Source organism: Brassica oleracea, chromosome C9, assembly GCF_000695525.1.
Source record: "Brassica oleracea var. oleracea cultivar TO1000 chromosome C9, BOL, whole genome shotgun sequence".
Taxonomy (NCBI): Eukaryota; Viridiplantae; Streptophyta; class Magnoliopsida; order Brassicales; family Brassicaceae; genus Brassica; species Brassica oleracea.
The window spans coordinates 21937412-21959127 of NC_027756.1; the positions used below are offsets into that span (position 1 = coordinate 21937412).

At 37.3% G+C, this 21716-nt stretch overlaps 2 protein-coding genes and 1 long non-coding RNA gene across 4 annotated transcripts; all 3 read left to right on the forward strand.

The window, feature by feature from the left end:
* The first annotated feature begins 666 nt into the window (after nt 1-666).
* On the forward strand, nt 667-1834 carry LOC106316681. Its single transcript, XR_001264917.1, has 3 exons — nt 667-1189; nt 1262-1477; nt 1554-1834. It is a non-coding gene; the product is annotated as an uncharacterized LOC106316681 (long non-coding RNA).
* Nucleotides 1835-9105: 7271 nt separating this feature from the next.
* On the forward strand, nt 9106-11015 carry LOC106313916 (nifU-like protein 4, mitochondrial). Its single transcript, XM_013751852.1, has 5 exons — nt 9106-9560; nt 9648-9974; nt 10155-10270; nt 10350-10508; nt 10588-11015. The coding sequence occupies exons 2-5, from the start codon at nt 9961-9963 to the stop codon at nt 10635-10637; spliced, it is 339 nt and encodes a 112-aa protein (XP_013607306.1). The 5' UTR covers nt 9106-9560; nt 9648-9960; the 3' UTR covers nt 10638-11015.
* Nucleotides 11016-11034: 19 nt separating this feature from the next.
* LOC106313914 (auxin-responsive protein IAA9-like) lies at nt 11035-12427 on the forward strand. 2 transcript variants are annotated; one of them, XM_013751851.1, is made up of 4 exons: nt 11035-11484; nt 11590-11704; nt 11819-11880; nt 12168-12427. In XM_013751851.1, exons 1-4 carry the CDS (start codon nt 11382-11384, stop codon nt 12221-12223), a joined length of 336 nt encoding a protein of 111 aa, XP_013607305.1. In that variant the 5' UTR covers nt 11035-11381; the 3' UTR covers nt 12224-12427. The 2 variants fall into 2 exon arrangements, with proteins under 2 accessions (XP_013607305.1, XP_013607304.1); XM_013751850.1 differs by having other exon boundaries at nt 12162-12353.
* The last annotated feature ends 9289 nt before the right edge of the window (nt 12428-21716 follow it).

The window sequence follows — 21716 nt, forward strand, 5'->3', positions numbered from 1 at the left end:
AGTTAAATAAACTAGACTTAGGGTTTAGAGTTATGGGGTGGAGTTTTGTGGATATGATTTCAAATTTTGAAAAATAAAAAAGCAATATTAAAATTTTCAAAATAAAATGGGTTATTTTGGTCATTTTCCTTATTGATGACTATTTTGTGACAAAAACTTAAAAATGACTATTTGAAAGAATTGCCTTACAAATTAAGAAAAATTAAATAATAAGTAAATATATAATATAAAAAATAAAAAACTATATGAAACATCTATATGAAAAATGTATAGTTTTCTGTTTTTTTCTAAAGAAATAAGTATTCACACAAACATACAATTTAAAATTTTGTTGTTGTTCATAATACAACATCCAAATGAATAGTTATATAGTTTACATTTAAATATCAAAATAGCCCCGTGAGTAGCGCGGACTAACTCCTAGTCATTACTACTATATAAAAGCAGCTAAATTGGAGCTCTTTAAGCACTGCCATATGAGAACAAATATTCCTAGCCAATGAAACTGCCATGCCTTCCCGGACTGGGCTTGTAAAAAAAATTAAGTTAGCTTCCCAGCCCATTTAAACCATTTGGCAGCCCAATATGTTAATATGATAAGAGACGGTTCTGGTTATATTGCTTTATCGATCCTGTTTCATCATCCCTAACCCTAAGCGCTGTCTCAGACCCTTTGTCGATTCTCTTTCTCTGATAAGAGGTGGCTTAATGTATTATCAGGCCACCCACCTGAAACTAATCCAGCATCTATAACCTGCTCGCTCCTTCCCTACGTCTCTCGACGGTGTCGTTGTTGCTGTGACGTTTTATGTTCACCACCCCTCTGGCCAGTCAACGGCATAACAGTTTGGGGTTGCATTCAATCGACATAATCACCCTTCTCATTAATGCCATTGATCCAGAGACCACAACCTCCACTACGCCGCATTCATGACAACCCCTTCTTCCTCCATGTTTAGTGAATCTAGACCTATAAATATGAGAGCAGGCTTCGTTGATATGCATCACTTGCTCCCTCTCAAACATTATAATCCTTATAGAATCACTAATCAGCGATGGCAACCTCCTTCGTTTTCATCGTCGATTGGAAAGCCGGCCGCTGTAACAACGTCGTTGAAGTCCGTTTGTTGAGGTTTTCGGAGGCATGTAATGACAAAGTTGATAAGCCGCCGAAGCAAAGCATCTATTGGTAAGCGTACAGCTCTAAAACTTTGCATAAACAAACTATTGTGTGATGTTCATTCTCTCAAATTTAAAACAGGTAATCGCGATATAGGGTACAACCATACAAATGTTGAAAACCGCGGGGAAAGCAAGCTCCCCGTTCATCTCCGATGTTTCCGATGTTGTGGGCATCACTTATACGATTTCAGTTTCGGTTGACACCATTCATTTAACTTCAAAGCATCAGACCATTACCATTTCCTGAATCTTCAATGAACGTCAGCTTCGTCCAATCCCAGACTTTGGTGATGATGTGAGTTTTCTAGAACACTGCCCACAACATCATTATTTTACCTAGGATATAACGATGTCTGTTTCTGTGAAATCAGGGAAGCAACGGACTCGGAGACAATATACACAGAGCAACTTCACTTACATCCACGCTGAGTCTTGGACACGCCCACAATGCTAATGAGCCATATGTGGACCCGGTGGCTATGCATCCACTAAGACTGCTCCCACCAAGTAGCAATGCATCTAAGAAGGCACACAGCGGTTAGCTTCAAGAGGATACAATCTCCTTTTGAATTTATTTAGTTTCTCCTACGTCTCCCAGTCAATTTACTTTAAATATAAGCATATTTCCTACTTAATCAAATATGAGGTTGGTTTGACGGCTAATCAGTCATACATTTATTGTCATAATCAAATACTATTTGCTTCTAATATCTATTGGAAGTGTCACAAATGACTAACTTTGGCCTACCAGTAAATGTATTTTCTTTATCAAATTTGAAAGTCAAAGACTTAGATCAATCACTAGCCGTATTCCTTAGTAATCATTATGAATGATATAACAAAGTATAAGAGGAATAAGGAGCAACTAAACGAAGGAATAACAATTCGTAAAATAAACAAGATTTAAAAAAAAAAAAAAAGGAATAACAACACTTCGTGAACAAACCAGGCTATAGTCTCTTCTTTGATATTCTTTTAAGAAACCACTGAAAACGTCAAAGAGATCCTATTGGCATAAACCTTTAGAGCCTTCAGGTTAATAAGTTTCCCAGCCACACAAATCATAACTTAAAACTTAAAACTGCGTTTACTGGATTTTATTCATCCACACCAAAAAAGAATTTGTGATCATCAATACGAGTCCAAGGATCCGATGGAGGCAAAGTGCCAATCAGCTAACTGGTTAAGACTTCTGGAAAAGCGATATTTAGAATTATATTTTGAATGTCTAAACATTTAATAACATTGGTTCTTCCCAAAGGAAGGAACTCCAGTACCTTTGTCAAATGTATTCGAATCCTTGAATATAAATTCACATTAGACTTAACTAGCTAAGCCTGCAACATACATAAATACAAATTATTTGAGGCAGCCACCACCATAGCAGTCTTCGACAACTACAAAACAACACAAATCCTGAAGATATACACACTTACGACATGGCCAAACAAAAAGGTATTAAACAAACATCTTCCATTCACATATAAGAAATACTTAGTTATTTCCAATCGTTACATAAAAAGCTACAAATATTTTCTTGAAACTCAAAGAAGGCTGGAGCTTTGGTTATATATTTGTTTGTACATGATAATGCAGTCGACATTTAAGCGCTACAAAATGAGTATGTTTTTCTAAGTATTATAGGCTGAAATGGATGATAGGCTTCATGTCACACGATTTGGTCAAATATTTGTCCCAATCTCTTATTTCATCTTCTGGGTAACCACTATAACAATTTTTTTGAATGGGCTGAGGTGAAAACAAAACATATCACGACACTTCTCAACAACAACTCAGTGACACTTAAAACTATAATCAGTGGAGGAGCTAGCATAGAACTAGGGTGGTCATATGATCCATGTGAAAAGAAAAATTCCCTCTAATTTGTAAGGAAAATTACAATTAAAAAAATAGAAAACAACCGCAAGTAAATTACCAATATAACTCAACTACAAAGGTAAAAAAAAACACATTGCCTATAACATAGTCTCCCTGCTCCAAGACTACCGTATCCATAAGCCGAGTACTACTGACCAAAACAAAGAACAAGAGCTTACCTACAATAAGCAACTGCACAGTTGATTTACAATATAAACATTAATGTCTTATAATAATGTTCACAATTTTTTTTCATAAAAACTAATATTCCGCGCATAACACAAAAAAAAAATTTAATACAAGTAAAAAAAAATTCACAGCTTTTACTAACATTCAAGTTTTCGACAAAAATAAAACAAATGATAGGTTAGATAAAACAAGACGGAGATATACCAACTAACAATTCAACCAAAATAACACAATTATCCAAAAATAAATAATATATTCAAATATATAATTGTAATTTTAAGTATTTTAGCTACATATTTAACTGGAATTTTGTATTATAATTGTAATTTAAAGTAGTTGAACCTCTATAGTTGGTTTGTATTCTGCTTGCACATTGGAAAATAAATTATTAATGTATTCAAGAAAAAAATGTATAAAAACGAAAATGTAATCCAGGTTTTTATACTCAATCTACATTCTGCTTACTATCATAACTATCATAATTAAAGAAAGTAAATACTAAAACATACGAAACTATTATGTATTTGTGAACATGTTTTCAATAGTAAGATAAACATGATTTATAAAAAAAATAACAAAACATGCAAGGTGAATATTAATATCAATTTTTTTAAAAATAAGCCAAACATCTTAAAATACTCATTAAAATTGATAATATATATATGTAATTATTTTGGTAAATACCAAATCCTAGTCTATCTATCTATATTAATAAAGCAGAGTTTTCTCTCACCTTAGCCCTCCACCTCATCATCTTGAATGGGGCACTGTACTCTCATTTTTTAATCATCTCACGTTTTGCCTGAATGGGCCAGATGTAATATATTAGCAAGTTATTGGGCATTTGTTCTACTTTTCATACGAGTCCATATGTTTATAAAATTCAACCTTTTGGATACTGGAAATACAAAGGAGAGCTCTTCTCCCTTCAGATCACGACATCGCCGACTCCTCTGTAATGGCTGCATTAACGTGATTTTCACCACTCCTCCCACTCACTCCCATTAAATGACATCATCATCTTCCAAGATAACCAAACAACTTTCGTACTATCTTCCCAATCATTCTCTTACACAATTAACACCTTCGCTCATCTCCTTTAAATCATATTCTGGTTTTCTGATTTTTCTATCATGACTTTGAATTTGGGGTTTGGACCAAATCTCTAGATCAATAAGGGATTCCCCGTGTAAGGTTAATTATTTCAGATTTCTTTTCATTGGATTCAATACTGTTTTAAATTTTCACAGTTTATAGATTATGTCTGATTGAGATTTTCTTTTTCTCTTTGTAGATAAACTTTACTTCCATCTAGAACCCAACTAGGGTTTTGTCACCATAGGCACAAAGATTTCTCGATTCCAATAGCTAAAGTTTTCAAGAAGAAGACCACAACAGAGCTGGTAAAAGCTTGATTTCTTTGATTTCTGGATCTTGATGATAAACTGATTTGTCATCTATAGATTATCGTAATTGGCTATAGGATCCATTTTACATGATTCAACCCCGAAAATAAACCCGGTTTAAAAAATTAGGCCTGATTAGCTATTGTCTGAACATGTTTCAGGTTTCTGATCGATGCCTAAAGTTTACCGGAGAGATTTGTCTTATGAGACCTTGAGACACAAGATTCACAATCACCTGAGATAACTTACTGGTAAACTAAAAAAACCTTCAAGATCTGAAAAGTCTCTGATTTCTATAGGAGATGAAAAGACTTCCAACAAAGTCCCATAGAAAATAAAACTCTTATCTATTTTTGTTATACAGGCCTGTAGGAGTGTATTAGACAAGTATTTGGGGGTAAACATTGCTTCGCCAACAACAAACATATGAAGGATGTCTCAGTCAGGTGGTGTGTACTGCTCAAATATAATTGGTAGGACAAGAGAGAGCATGTTGCTAACGAAATGGGAAAGGATGAGAAAAGAGACTTATTTAATTAGATCTTTGTTTTGTTCGGCCGTGGATAAGATTCTCCTGCTTTTGGATTATAGATATTGAGTGCAGGTTTTGAAATTTTGATAGCGAGTCTGGAGCGAAAGGTTTTGTTTCCTTTACTGAGATCTCTACTTCATCAAAGATATGCATGCAGTCACTGTTTTGTCACACTGAGTTCTCACATGTTGACAATTCATGCTGGTTCAGATGATATGTTTCTGTACAGATATACAAAAAGTGTAAAAGAAACTGAGATCAAATGCCTGGAGCAAGGGCTGTACTGGACTTTGAATGTCTCGCAACGACTGATTCAATAAGTGGGTTCACCATTTCCGGCTTCTCATCCTGCAAAATTTACAGAAATGCAATAAGAAGAAGAATAGAGGGTTACTTCATTGGAGAGAGGAGAGACCTGAGGAGCTGCATCAAAATTACCATAAGCTCGTCCAAGCTTGATTGGATCCCATGGATCTTTTTCTCCCCATGCAACTAGAACCGGGCACTGCAAATAGTTAAATGACATGGTCATGGTGAAGTAAAAACTTTAAAGGTTTAGTTTTAACTACGGCTAAGGAGTAAGATCAGAGTAAAGAACCTTGAACTGTGGGAGTAAATCCTCTGGAAGCGGTCCACCATAGTAACAGATGAATTCAAGGAAGACATCAACTGCACCAGGCTCAAGACCTGGCCGTATAATTGCCTCAGTTATTGAGAGCTATTATAGTAGCACTAAATTGCAAAAAATTATTCCTTAAGCTCACTTACAAGATAGAAAAATCATGGAACTTATAACAGTCATCAAGTACCTGGCTAAGAATGCTTCTTTAGTCACGTTTATCTTACAAAAGTTGTAACCTCAGAAATCCCATTTAGTCATCAGCTTCCAAATCTTTCTCTGTCCATGATCTGAAATATGCTCTGTTAACTTTCCTGCAACAAGCAAACCATCTCCTCCCAAGTACACATGGACATGCTAAAACGTATACTTTCACGCACGGACGCACCAGACTATCCACATTTTTCCATTCTTTTAAAAAAAAAACTACCAATAACTCCAATAGACATGTTTCTTAGAAAATAAAAAAACTACAGTTCACCTCCAATACAAATGTGATTGTTACATTAGTCATACGAATAATATTATAGCACCAACAAACCATTTTAATTGAAAACTAGAATTAAAATTATAAAATAACTAAGACGAGGCGGCAACTGCTAGAGTCCAAGCCTACGGATTAGCACTTCAAGAGCTCCCTGACCCGTAATGAGCTCAAAAAGCAGTATACATGGAAATACGAACATTTCTAATTTATATTCCACTTTGTGTTTGAAAATTTTCTGTAATTCCACTTTATAACTCTATAATAAAGTTAAAAATAGAATTACACTACTTTTGTATTCGTTATTATACTTTGTAAAGTATGAAAGTAAAACTCAGGTTATCAATAAATACCAAGAATTTTATCAAAAGAAAACCCAAGAATAATCATGTTTCACACTTTCTCCCAATACAGCTTCCAATATTTTCCATACCTTTTACCAAAAAAGAAGTAACAAAAATCGAGAGTAAGAACACAGAGGACATGTGTAAATAAATATCATGTGAGAATTATCATTCAGATTCGGAGACTTACTTTGATCGGCATCGGTCATTGTCTCTATAGGCCTGGCTGGATCAAAGAGAAGAATGGTGAGGAATATGACGTCGACGTATGGCAACAAATGGTTCAAATTAAACAACAGTTCTAAATGTGTCTCTTTCAACAGACGCTTATAAAACAAACCAAAGAGTGGAAAATAAATTACGCCATTAAAGAAAGCTGGTACGGTACAAGAAATAACTTAAGATCTAATGAGCATAATGGAAAAGTGGAGTCAAAACACACAACTTCAGGAAGAGTCAAAATTTGTATTTTTACTTTTAAGATGCCAGATATGAGTGTCAAAAGAATAGAGAATAAATAATGCAAAAAACAGCTAACAAACTACATGTCATACAAAAATAATTTTTAATGATTCAAGAAGTAAATATGGAAGAAGTAAACTTTTGGAAGCTCAACAGGGTGACAGGCCAATAGGGGTGTAAGTATCAGTGCGAGGAGATAAATACTACTAAACCAAAAAAAAAAATCTCTGATAAAAAAACAATACCTCAGTCTTCGCACCTATTCCAGCAACAATTCACACGGTACCGTAAACATGTCAAAAGCATGAGATAAATACTACTAAACCCAAAAAAATCTCACCGCCATTCTAAAGCCACAAAATCAAAGTTTAAAAATACCATTATCAACAAAAAAACAAATACAAACACATATCACTTATTGTGATATACAATCAACTATGTCTAGAGGGATCTAGCCGAGGAAGGGTTTTTCTTTGACTTAAAAAACTTCGAAACAAAGTACTACCGTCACTAACCACTCTCGCTATCAAACTGATCGAAAAAGCAATTTTGAACTCTAATAAGAATAAAACATACGAACCCGGCGCGTAGCGCTGGAATACCACTAGTATATATAATGGGACACTTTCCTCTCTTCTGAGAGTGTCCACGTATGCGTTTATTTAATGATAGTGGAGCCCACTTAAATTTCGGTTTACCTGTCGAGTGATTTGTACTTTGGTCTGATTCTCCGCGTTTGGTTCGAGAAATAAGTAAATAACTAGATTTTGACCCGCGCTTTAAAAGCGCGGGATATTAAACTCTGTAAAAATATAATAAAAATTTTCCAAATGCTTTGTTAAAAAAATAATAAAATGGTAGATCCACCTTATTTAAAGCCGTCTCATTTTCAACGAAAACATATATGTCTCGGCCGTTTGAACCCATTTACTTTTAAGTTTTCAATAATATTATCTATTTAGATTCATGAAATTGTATTGATCATCTATTTTGACCGGTTTGGGTTTATTTTGAGAGACCAAAATCATTTAATTTTGTGAAAATATATTTGTATTGTATTTTTCTTAAGAAATGTTTAGTTCATTTCTAAAAATTGAAAACAATGTTTAGATTTTTTATTTAAAAAAAATAGAAAATTAAATCAATGTAATTCATGTATAAAAATCTTTATATATATGGTTGTCATGCTTAGTGGGTAAATTTAGTTAAAAACCATAAAAGAAAAGTTAGTAAAAAAAATTAATACACGTGCAAATTTACATTGTGAAAGTGAACCGGCCTCCACATTGATCAAACGAAATCAAATAATTATTCACAATAATTTATAACCTAGATTTGAGAATATTCAATAAATTTAAAATTAGATATGATTATATGTATATGTTATTTATAAAATTGTTTTTGTTAAGTATTAAATTGAAAGATTGCAATCTTTTAAAGTGGCTAAATATTAGGTAATTTAATATAATACCTATGATTTATAAGGAAACTCATATTCATCATATTTTTTTTAATTCATTTATTAAAATTAATTATATTTATGAGTAAAAAAGAAATGACATTGTGGAAGCCCCTTTGGTCCAGTGGTTTGACCAACGGTTCATTAATGCTTCTACACCAAGAAGTCTGGGTTTCAATTCCCGGAGAAGGCGGAATTATGCGAATTAAAGGAGAAAAGGCTTACAAGAGATCTGCAGCATGGCGCAAGGAGTACCGTCAAGCATGAATCTCATAAGGCGGCTTAGGTGATGCAGCCAGACGTGAATCTTCATACGACAGGTAGAATTGTCGGCTGTAGAATCGTCTGTAATATTTCTCATAGTTGTAATAGCATAATTATCCAGCGTTAAAAAAAAAATGACATTAGATGTAAATATAATAAAAATTCAAGGGCAGAATCCAAAAATTTTAAAATATGATTCTGTTTTAATAGTATAGATGGTTTGGTCTGACTCTCCCTGTTTGGTCTGATTAAAAAGTAAGTCATATAAACGCCGCGTTTTTGCTTTGGTTGATTAGGGCTCCATCGCTTTCCTTCTTCCACGGGAGAGTTAACTCACCGCCTCCATTTTTGTTAATCTTCAAAGTGTCTCTTCTCATCTCTTCACCTTCCCTAAAGTTCAATGTCTTCATTTAATTTACCAATAATTGTTATTCACATTGAAATTTTGTAACGATTCCGACCTCTTCGTTTCTTCAGCGTCAAATCTATAAATACGCAATGGTTGAGAGTTTGATAACCTTCACAATCACATTCAGTCTATATCCTTTATCGAGCGTAGAGATATTCTGAAAAAATGTCTTCCTCTGATGATGTTGTTGCACAATGCGCCTTCAACACTCTCCGAGACTCGGTAGCTCTGTCCAGATCATTGTTGGTCGTCTACTCCGTTTTTGGGACTCGAAAAACATCAAGAAGAAAGGTGAAATCATGGGAATCACTCTACTCCTCCTTGATGAGAAGGTATTGTAACCAGAAGCTTTTTTTTTCCCTTAGATCTTTTATTTTGTAAAAAAGCCGATGATCTAAATCTTCAATCTTTAATTGCAGAATTCGGAGATTCCGATGCTGCAGCTTTGATATCAACTTGACCTCGTTCTTGAACTCTACCATTCCTTGGCCTGTGTTTGTTGACAACCTCTTCACAGCTATCTTCATACCATTCTCCAACACTCCCTGAAGATAAACAAAACAACTTGTTACTAAACATTGTTTTATGCCCTATTTTAAGCAATCTGCAGCAGATTTTTCATTGTTTTAGTGATGTGTGAGTCTTCGCTCACATTCCGTAATAACTGCTCTGTTTTTTTTTTTCAGGAAACTGAAAACAGAGGAGCTGCGGAGCTCAAAGAACAACTCGACAATGGCGGCGAAAAGGTAAAAGAGGGAAACAAAACTCAAATTCTCTTTTTTTTTTTGCCGCCGCTCCGAGAAACATGAAACGCGCTTAACCGCTACTAGGTTTAACCTTTTTCATATAATTACAAAAAGTGGACAATTAACTACATGGGTTCATTCCTACTGGTCGCGCCCCTTATTACTGTCCTTCTTTGCCAGCGGTTTCAGTGGTGAGAGTTATGGACCACCCTTTCGTGATCCGGTTCATCCCCAAACAACCATTGATGAAGTTATCGAGAATGATTATGTCATCAACCTACAAATATGGTTATTAAGTATGCATTATGGTTTTAAATTATTATTTTTAATATAATTTATCTCTGATAAGTTAAAAAGGGTATACCTCATGAGCAGGGCAGAGAAGGACGATGTTTATCCAAACGCAATCTACTCAGAATCCTTCTTCTCTAATGTTTTATCCTGGAAAACAAGTAGAGATCGAAAGTGTTGATTTTTCTAACGTTTGTTCAGCTTTAGGTTCTCCATTAACCAAGTCCATTTACTTCATCGATGGTATTGTTATTTCATATGTTCCTTTGTCTGGTAGAAAGACCATCTTTCAATGTGATGTGATTGTTTCTTTGATTTGCAGGTGTGGTTCGAGTTTTCTTTGGGTCAGATTTCGTCACTGTGACAGTCTGATGATGTATCGTGGGATATACTAAAGCCTGAGATATTTGCAGCTATCATGGATTTCTACTCTTCTTGCCAGCCTTTGTTTCTGGACTCGCAAGCTGCTGCTGCCAAGGACACAGCGACGAATCAAAGAAGAACTTTTGGATTTTTATATTTTTCTCGGTTTTGGCGGGAAACGCAATTTCTCGGTTTTGGCGGAAAAACACAATTTCTCGGTTTTGGCGGAAAACGCAATTTCTCGGTTTTGGCAAGGAAACATAATTTCTCGGATTTTGACGGGAAACACTATTTTTCGGTTTTGGCAGGAAACACAATTTTTCGATTTTTGCGGAAAAATGAAATTTCTCGATTTTGAGGGGAAAACATAGTTTTACAGTTATGACAAAAAAATACTTTTATAATTTTGGAAAGTAAACATAATTTCAAAATTTTAGAAATAAAATCTAAACTAATAATTAAAAAATAATTATAAATATTATTGAGTGTCCATGGGCATTGCCCATTTGGACATGGTCTCTATTGGTCTTAGATATTTGTTTGGACCATTGTCCAATATGGACCACCCATTACTGCCCAAAACTGAAATGGTCCAAGTGGTGATGCCCAATTGGGACATGGACGGACCATTCGACAGCTCTAGTTGGCCTTACAGTGAGATTTTTCAGGAAGAACACAGTGGTGACCACTTGTAAGAACAGTGATGAAGTTGATGGGTAGCCAGGTTCTGCAGACCTCTTTGTTAAAGTCAGCATGGATGGTGCCCCTTATCTAAGGAAAGTTGACCAGAGGAGATACATTAACTACATGGAACTTTCTTCAGCCTTGGAGAAAATGTTCACCACTTTTACTCTTGGTGAGATGTCTCTGTGATTACTATAATGATGCTTTGTTTGAAATCATGGTGTGCAATATTGGATTATTTGGTGTTTATGTCAATGTGGATCTGATGGAGCTACAGGAAAGGATAAGCTCTGTGAGACCAAACTCAAGGATCTTCTGAATGGAAAAGACTATGTGCTCACTTATGAACACAATTATGGAGATTGGATGCTTCTTGGAGATGTTCCACGGGAGTAAGTTTTATTTCTTATTTTTAAAAACTTCTTAGAAGCTTTTATGCTCTTGGAATAAAAATGTAGCATACACTAGAAAGATACTAACTGGGAGTTGATTGTTCTAATCTCCAGGATGTTTATTGATGTCTGCAAGAAGCAGAAGATAATGAAAGGCTGTGATGCCATTGGATTAGGTAAGTTTTTGTTTCACTTGGTTCCCAAAATACCTCCAACTCAAATCTGCAGTAACTTTCTGAATATTATTTTTGAGATCAATTAGAACTGGGATAAGATGAGATTAGTGGGTTGTTAGCTGCTTGATGATGATCACGGTTCCTTTTGTGAGTAAGCACAGCAAGTTAACATATTTAATGTGTTCTAAAGCGCCAGAAAAACAGTCTGGAGCCCTTAGGAGTGTGGTCTGGTTTATGATTATGTATTTCCTATTATATAATTGATGTTGTGATGTTTGCAGCTGCAGCTCCGAGATCAATGGGGAAATCGAAGATGAGAGCTTATAATCTGGAAAGAAAGTGATTCAGAAGCTTTCTAACTAATACAGAATATGTGTGGTTGAGACTATCCCGTTTGGTTGTGTTTTTTAATTTCAAAACATCTGTAGCTTCTGAAATTTTTTTGTTTTAAATAAAAACTACATAGGTAAGAATTGACTACGTTTTAGTGGAACCAGTAAACTGGTCGCCGTTTCCACGAATTAATATGATCTCTCTATTTTTGACTTTGCAGAGTTTTCTATTTTTCCTATTTTTGTTTATTTTTTTCAGCAACAATAGAACAGTTTCTCAGATTTAATATTTTTAAAAGAGGGTTGACGTAAACTTTCGTATTCAGCTTACCAAACTGCACAACTGCATGTTTGTATAGTAAACTTCATATTTTTTGTCCATTATATTAAATATTGATTAGAAAAAGTAAAAGCCATAGAGCTATTCAATGTCAATTATTAATGAAACAATTTTAAGGGTTTAATCATTGATATGAATTTATATTCACAACTAATTTGCTCACATTTTATTATACCTTCTACTTTATCCACTACAACTACACGTCATATGATTTTCCCATCATCAACAAGACATGAAACTTTTAATTTGTACTATAAACCATACAACTATACTAAACAAAACACTTAGACTCCACCTCTTATAACATTTTTAAATTACAATTATTTGTCAAACATTTTTAACATTTTTAAACTACAATTATTTGTCAAACAAATACTACTCCCCTAGTAGATAAAAAGGAGAAAGATTCACTACTCCAAAGGATCATAAAATATTTTTGGAGAAACACATATAAAACTTGGAAAATTTGTTTATATATTATGTATATTTTCTTAATAGAAAAGGTAAATTGATTTGTCTTATCCTACAAAAATATTTCATGTAACTCAAGACTTGACATTGGTCAAAAAATTTAATCTTCAAATGCTAATCAATTATTGTTCAGAAATGCATGTGTGGCAAAAGATTTATTAGAAGGAGATGAAGAGTGGCAAGATACAATTAAAAGGCATCAATTTGGGACACACCAAATCAATTGGTATTTATCAATCATATTATCAATTTATTGGAAAGTTACAAATTCATTACAGTTATGAAATTCATATTGGAAATAATTTCCTTAATACATAGATTTCCAGCAAAAAAATCGGTGAACAAATTTATAACAAACTCGTGTTTCATTTCCGAATGACAATTAAGAATGGTGTTTTTATTATTTTCTAGTACAACAAATTTTCATATCTATTTTGGTTAAAAAATTTCATTTCTTCAACCTTAAAAAGTTTATAAACGTTAAAAAAAGTTGGTGTTTACAGTTATAACAAAAATGGCATTATTAAAATGATTCTTAAGATCAGTTACAAAAAATGATTTTTGAGATACATAAATTAAGATAGTAAGAATATGTGTTGTAAAGATGAAGAGTTATTGTGTACCACACAAATGCACCAAGTGCTCAGATGTCATGATGTCGAATATATGTACCGGAGATAAGAAAATAAGGGGATAAGAAAATAAACAGAGCTTGTTAAGAAATGAAGATGATGATGGAATTGACGTTTATAGTGAATAAATGTTAATAATTATATTTGATCAAAAAGTAAATGTTAATATATTGATCTAAGAGGTGTGCATGTTTAAAAAATACCAGTGAGGAGTTGCGAGTCAAAGAGACGGTTACAAACTTAACTTCTCTTTTGTAACCTTCATTTTATTTTTAAATATTTTTTTATTTAACAGATTATTTGTCGAAAAACTAAAACTGTCAAAAATTTAGTCAATACTTTATTGTAGTCTACTAATCACATCTCCATAATCTCTTCGTTTATTTTCTAAAAGCGTCTAAAAATGTATATTTTTTCTAAATAAATGTAAAAGTTGTGATTTTTCATATCTTTTCTAAAAATGACATTAGTTAACTTTTTTTATCAAAATATATAAATATTTATCTATTAATCTGAACAATATATTTTTCATTTTAAGAATTGCATTGGTCTAAAAAAAGTCGTCAAATGTAAGGATGTGTCTTTCCATGCTAGAAGTTACTTTTGTTAAAAATAAATTGTCAAATTATCAAAAATGTAGTTTTTCTCCAAATAAATGTCAAAAGTTGCACTTTTTCATCTTAAGTGACATTTTTAAAAAATGTTGTCCAAATTTATGAATATGTATCTTTTCATTTTATATAAAATGTGGCATAATTGTTTTTCCAAAATGAGTTCCCGTGCGATATCTCATGGGTTCTTTACCTAGTTCTTATAATAAAATATTATATTATTTTTGAATTTTTTTAAAAAATACTTCACTTTTTTGGATTGGATATTAAATTTTTTAATTTTTTTTGGATATCCTGGTAGTAAATATTCGGATGGCTATAAATCAGATCGAATTGGATAATTGATTATTTGGACAAAACACTACCTCCAAAAATCGAGATTTTCGATCCGTGTCCACCTTACCCTGGTTGACATGCAAATTCAGTCCCAACACATGCATGAAAACATTTGAGTACATATTTAACTTAATGCACAACGTATGAATATTAATTTTGCATTTACAAATCGATATGAAAAAACTATATCTTTCTAATTTAGTTATGTATATATTATCTTCCTAAAATAACTTTATACCAAAATACTTGCATTAAATTCAAATTTATTACATCGAAAGAAACAAGCTCAGCTCCGGACATAGATATGGTTATCGAAGAGACAAGAAGGACTCCGTTCACGAATCGAATCGCCAGCGTAAGACTACACCATGTGGGAAAACTAAAATTCCCCGAGTATGCCAGGAACTCAGATCCCAAAGCTCACGTACGAGCCTTCTGACTAGCAATATCGAGAGCGCATCTCAACGACGACGAAAAAGAGGCCGGTTACTGTCGCTTCTTCGCCGAAAATCTCACTGGGGCCGCTCTCGTGTGGTTCGCTGGCCTGGAAGAAAACTCAATCGACAACTTCACCCATCTAGTATCTACGTTCCTCAAATAATACTCAGTTTTCATAGAAACAAGGGTTACCGAGGCGGATCTATGGAATCTCAAGCAAGCAACCGCTAAGAGCTTACATAAACAAGTTCAGAGAAATCAAGGCCAAGATTTCACATCCGAAAGAAGTTGTGGCCTTGGCAGCACTAAAGAATGGCGTCTGGTTCTCATCCAAATTCAGAAAAGAAGTGGCGGTACGAGCACTTATCTCGTTGGACGACGCCCTACACCGAGCCTCCTACTTCGTAACCCGTGAAGAAGAGGTCGCCACTTTAAAAGAACAGTACATCGCGAACAAAAATAACACCACAAAAAAGACTAATGCTCCTAAAGAACCAGCAACTAAAGGGCATCACTCCTATGTGATAACAACTCGCCGCAAAACAAATAGTCGACGTACGATCTCAACAAATTTTGTGCCTTCCATAATCGGAAGGGACATTCGACTGAGGAATATCGAGCAGCACTTCACAGCCAAAACGAAAACTAAGAGACCAGCGAAGATACTGAAGAAGAAGCGCCAGCAAACCCCAAAAGCCAACTGGAAATTTAAAGGCTCTTTGAATAAAAGAAATAGGGAGACCGAGCTTGAATCACCTAGCTCTCCACCTCCAACACCAAAGAAAAGAGTCGACATGATTTCATGGAGACCAAAACGCGATATCTCCAACAGAATCGAAGGACATGCCGAAGGAAAAGTGTGCATCGATATCACGGTAGCAATCCACACTGTAGAAGACCTCGACATAGCCCCCTCTCCCCAATACAATCCAAATACTAAAGCATAAGATGACAAAAATCCGGGAACTACTAGAGAGACCGATTGCCCCACAAATTAGGAAAAAAGACAGCACACGAACGCTTAATCACGACCTGTTTGGGGGACAGAAACACTACCAACTAGCAACGACCGAGGAATGGAACTTCCCGGCTTATGACCAAAACCAAAAACGAATTGACTTCATATACGAAGGCTCTAAATTCTGCAACTCGGTTAACTCGATCAAAGCATACCAACGAAAAGCCGAGAACAACGTAGGAATCAAAGAACCCCTATCAGGTCTCGACCACGAAATAACCTTCGACGAAAACGAAGCTGCAGATCTCGACAAACTACAAGATAACTCCCTCGTAATACGACTCGACGTCGGCGGTTGCGAACTATCTCGGGTCATGATTGACACATGAAGCTCGGCCGACGTCCTCTTCTACGACACGTTCAAAAGGATGAGATTCACCAAAGCCCTCCTTAAACAAGAACAAACCCCATTAATCGGATTCGCAGGAGAAACTACTTACTCCCTCAGATCAATCGAGCTTGCCGTAACCGCCGGAGAAGTCAGAAAAATCGTCGAGTTCATCGTGATAGATCGTCCAGCCCCGTTCAACGCAATCCTTGGAAGACCTTGGCTGTACAGCATGAAGGCAGTTCCCTCAACCTATCACCAATGCTTGAAGTTCCCAACTCCAAAAGGAATTGAAACTATCAAAGGAAGCTAGGAAAGCTCCAGAACGTGTTACCTCGCAAGCTTTAAAGATATCGAGCCACATCCCTAATCATCGCTCAAGACCCCGAATAAACGTACACACGTACACGAAAAGAATAAACGACCCAACCTCTTGGGAAAACAATCGAACTACGTTATGACTTGATCCCTCGTCGAGGGTACGTAGGCAACTCATGACATGAGTTCAGTCACCCACCAATCACAAATTCTGAAAGATGCATACCGCAACTCACTCCGATCAACACTCGAAGTACACTAGCACGACAACATTGACCACGAACTAAAAGTCAAGCGACCATCTATGTACCAAATTTGTACCATACTGACATTTTAAATAAAAATCCAAGTTTGATTCAAAACACATCAAGTTCATTAGATATCCCATATCTTCAAAGTGCAACCCTTCGAAATACTCAAAAACGGTTGGCTACAAACCGAGACCTTGATCAAGTCTTTGGGCACAGTCAGCCCCGCCAGAAACGCGGCAAAGCTCATTTACAAAATCTTTTGTCATACCAAACATAGGTCGATAAAATTATCAACAACAACTCGATCCACGGCCTCTAAAAATCGGCCCACATAAGAATGAAAAATAACCCAAGAACTCGCAGTTCTTCTTCTTTATTAAAAGAACAATGCAACAAAAACATAAGGGAAAAACAAAAGTAAAACGCGAATCCCTGAAACTACTCCTCGGCGTAAAACTCGCCGTCCTCAAACCGACCACCCGCGCGCTTTGCCTCGTCACCCGGTTCATTCACCTCAGAAGGAACTTTTGCAAAGAACTCCTCCGGTAAATCCTTCGAGATCTGGGGGAGATCCAGCCACCCAACAGAGAAGTCTGACACCACCATCACATCGAGTTCGGACCCGAGCTCGACCTCCTTTGCTCGAAGACGTGACAACTCATCTGAAGCCAATAGGTTACTTTTCATTATCTCCTTCAGAAGATCGATATTAACCATAACTTCTTTAAGACGAGCTTCACAGTCAGCTACGGCCTTTTTCTCCCACTTCTCCTTCAAAGATATCAACACATCTAAATAATTATCAGCCAAGGCCTTCTTAGCATCATAAGTCGCACGACGAAGATCATCATCGAATTTACTCACGGAAGACTCGATCATTGCCTCCAAAAGAGAAATCTGCTCGAGGGACAACTTCCTCTCTTTACTCATAACTCGTAAACGAGTCACAAGAGAAGGAGCCTGATTCCCTAGCTTTTCGGCAGCAGGTAGCTGAGCATTGTTAGTACGTTCTTGATCCTGAGCCATCTTCAAACCGAGCTTTATCTTTCGAACGACCTTCTTAATCTCGTAAAGCTCGTCGGAACGCGGAACATCCTGCAAACGCCTTTCTAAAGTCGCGAACTTATTTTTAGCCTCCATAGCATGGAACACGACGGGTCAATACGAAGAAAAACGAATTGAGGAATCAATATCATAGATATTAAGAAGCCGAACTTAGTATGCGCAACAACCAACTTAACATAGGCATCGCGCTCTGTCATATTTCGATGAGAGGGGGGCGGACACCCGGCCGGCTTGAAATGTCTGACCAGATGAGCAACGCTGTCCGGATCTTCTGTGATCAGACAATCCTTGGAATGAGAAAATTGCCAATGAAACGGTTTCGCAACAGGGTTGTCGCCCGAGACACCAGTACGATGAACAATGCCAGTAACCTTCGCTTTCTTCGGAGGACGGTCTCGCCCTTATGAGCCATTCAGATTGTTCGAGTTCGTACGAACCACCACCTTTTCTCCTCCAAGATCCTTCCCCTCTCCACTAGCGAGAGCACGGAGAAGTCGGGTCTCCTCGCGAAGAATTTCTGTAAGCGCTTCGCTCACATCACTAGAACGAACTCATTCTGCGCCGAAACTCCCATCCCGGCCTCGTACCTTTTCGGACTCACGGAAACTCACTCTTCTCGACGACATATCAATAAAAGAAAACAGAAAGCCTTGTTCAAAACATGGAATCGATACCAAACAAAACGAAACTTTATAAAGAGCAAGGGCACCGCATGATCTCAACAGGAAGGAGGAATAAAATCTATAAAAGAAAAAGATATTCCGAAAGTCATAGTTCTCCACTCAAAAACGCAAAATCAAAAATGAAACAGAAAAGATCGCTCGAATCCGTTACACGAACAATAAAAATGAAAAAGAACAAAACGAAGACAACCTAATAGCTAGCTTCTTCTCTGGCAGATGAGTTCGCAGCCTCATCATCGATGATCGAGTCTTCGGAAACTTGAGGAAGATCAAGACCCGCGACAGACCAATCCGGAACAGCGGCCAAATTAGCAGCTGCCTCGCAGTCCTTCTTCATCTCCTTCAGACAAACGATCTCGTCTTCTACAACCAGCCCATCCTCCTTGATTTCGCTCAGCAGATCGAGATAAGAAACCACTTCGTGGAGTTGCATCTCAGCGGACACTTCCTTCTTCTAATCAACCCATACTCCACGACCTTGGTCCTGAGGGCAGCGACCTCGGTCTCAAAGACCACCCTTTCCTGATGAGCTCTCTTCCATTCGTCCCTCAAGATCATCGCCTCTCAAGTTTTCTTCCTAGCCTCCTCCTTGGCCGTCTGAAGCTCCTCTGTAAGCCTCAGAACCTAAACCTTTCCTTTATCCACCTCACTCTCATTGCGAAGAGCATGCACGCGATCCTGCATCGTCACAACAAACTCGTTAAAAGCTTCCATAACCTGGAAAGGGGAAATCTTTAGTGCCTTAGCACCCGTAACAGAAATGCATATAGCTCAACGACACCGACCTTGGAGCTCGCGACGACTACTTTGGCATAAGCCCCCTCCTCATTAAGAGAAGCAAGAGATGGAGGGCGACAATCCATGGACCTCGTACGACAAGCAAGAGAAACAAGATCGCCTTGGCCCATAGATAAAGGACCATCACCCTTGAGGACAATCTTCCATCCCTTCGATTCTCGCTTAGAACGAGACGGCTCGGGAATAACGGCCTTCGACGATCGACGCCGCTTATGGCTCGAAGCAATGGATTTGTCCTGCAAACCGGGACTCAAAGGAACAGGGGATCCCCGGCCTCCGGGGCACCCTCATCATCCGAGTCCAGAATCGGGATCAGAGGTAGCCCGCTAACTACCTTGCCCGCCGCCGACGACCTGGAAGTACGAAATGACGACCTCCTCGCAAGATGTCTCTCCAACCTATCAGAAGGAGGGGGATAGCTAGAGGAAACCTCTACATCTTCGTGAGAATGATCCACTTCATCCTTAGAGACGCCTGCAATCTCCGGGGCAACACTCGATCCACCCGACATCAAGAAAGAGGCTCGAGTTCAAGAATGATCAAAAGATGACCAATCCGAGCGACCTGTCCAGAGAGCTCCAATTAAACCCTGAAGCCCGTCAGTCATAGAAGATCTGCCAGAATGAACTAGAGTAAGCAAAAAGGAAGACAAAAATCTATCAAGAACTGTTCGTGCATGCGAAATAGGAAAAAAGTACCAAAGTGGAACTCACCAATATCCTCAGCCCAGTAACGGGGAAGTTTTGAGAAATCAAAGCTTCCCACAGACGCTTCGTCGATTTTGATGACGAAATACTCCTCTCGCCAGTTCTGATCATGATACATGAAGCCCAGTACGATTTGACGTCCTGGACGGGGAGACATAAGAAAAGTCCCAGTGTTTTGGTTGTTTCGTTTAATCAGAACGAGGTGACGAAGCTCATCAAGGCCAAACAATAGACCCTCCTCGCGAGCCTTGACCAGGAGCGCCAAAAGATGTCTGAAGAAATTAGGACACATTTGAGTAAGCGACAAACCCAGCTCCGCTAAAATATTAAGGACAGGGTCCGAGATTGGAAAGAAAAGACCACAGGTCTCAAACAAAGAGAGATACGCCCCATCGTATCCATCCAGAACAGCTTTCGGAGACTCAGACGTAGAAGCCAAATCAACAACAACAGCCCTATCAACGATGTGAACGGTGTAAAGCTCCTCGAGCCAATCAGCCTTGATCGTCGGAAGAGGATAGGAAAACGATGGAGCCATCTCAGCAAAAATCAACAGTTGAAGGTCGTTGATATGAAAAAAAAGAGAAAGAAGAAGATTGAGGCAACAGAGGAGCGCTTTCAAGTACTTATAAGCCATCGCAAGCCCTAACGACTCTATCGGTAAGACCGAGATATTTAAAGATTCGCCCTAAGGCGGCGCATATAGCCGTTGTGCCGAGAAATCAAAAAACGCACGAAGCAACGTACGAAATCTAGATTGAATAAACCATCTCTCTTCCTTCAACCCGAAGAAAAAAGATTGGGGGACAAATGTTGGACCCAATTTCGGTCAACTATGAGACTGGGCCTAAATAACCCGGGCCGCACAGAGAAGCCTAACTGTAACACCCCGATCCGGCCGACTAGGCCGCGGTCGAAGCCTTACGTCGCTCGGTCCACTTCCTGGCCGAACCTCTTAATTTTTGCCCTTTAATTATAATATCGCCTAAAGGCGAGGGCTAACTTAGATCTTAGATAAAGACTTTCTCAGTCCTTTATAGCCTAGATCCTTTCAACAGATACGCAGCGGATTATTCTCTAATTAACCATTGGTCTAAAACCAATCTAATACTTGTCTGGTCGAATCACCTTAGCTTTGGTCAGTTTACACAACTACCGATTAGCTTAAAGGTCAATCCTAAACCCAAACCAAGTCATACGATTCTGAGGTTCCATTCCCCTAAACCATTCTATCTAGATCTATGCAGGTATTGCAAGATCTTACCTATGCCACATCTGCGGAGCTTATTAGCTCATCGGTCATCCATTGACTCAACAGCTGGACCACAATCACTCAATGATCTTACTTAAGGTCCTTATCTTGACTCCTGCAGCAAACAGCTCCCCTAGGTACTTAGTCATTCAACCAACCATCCCCACAGACATAAGTAACCTTTGAGAAGTCTTTGAAAGGATAAGGATATACATCTGGCCTTTCTCGGCTCATGCATCCGAAACCCTTTTGCCTT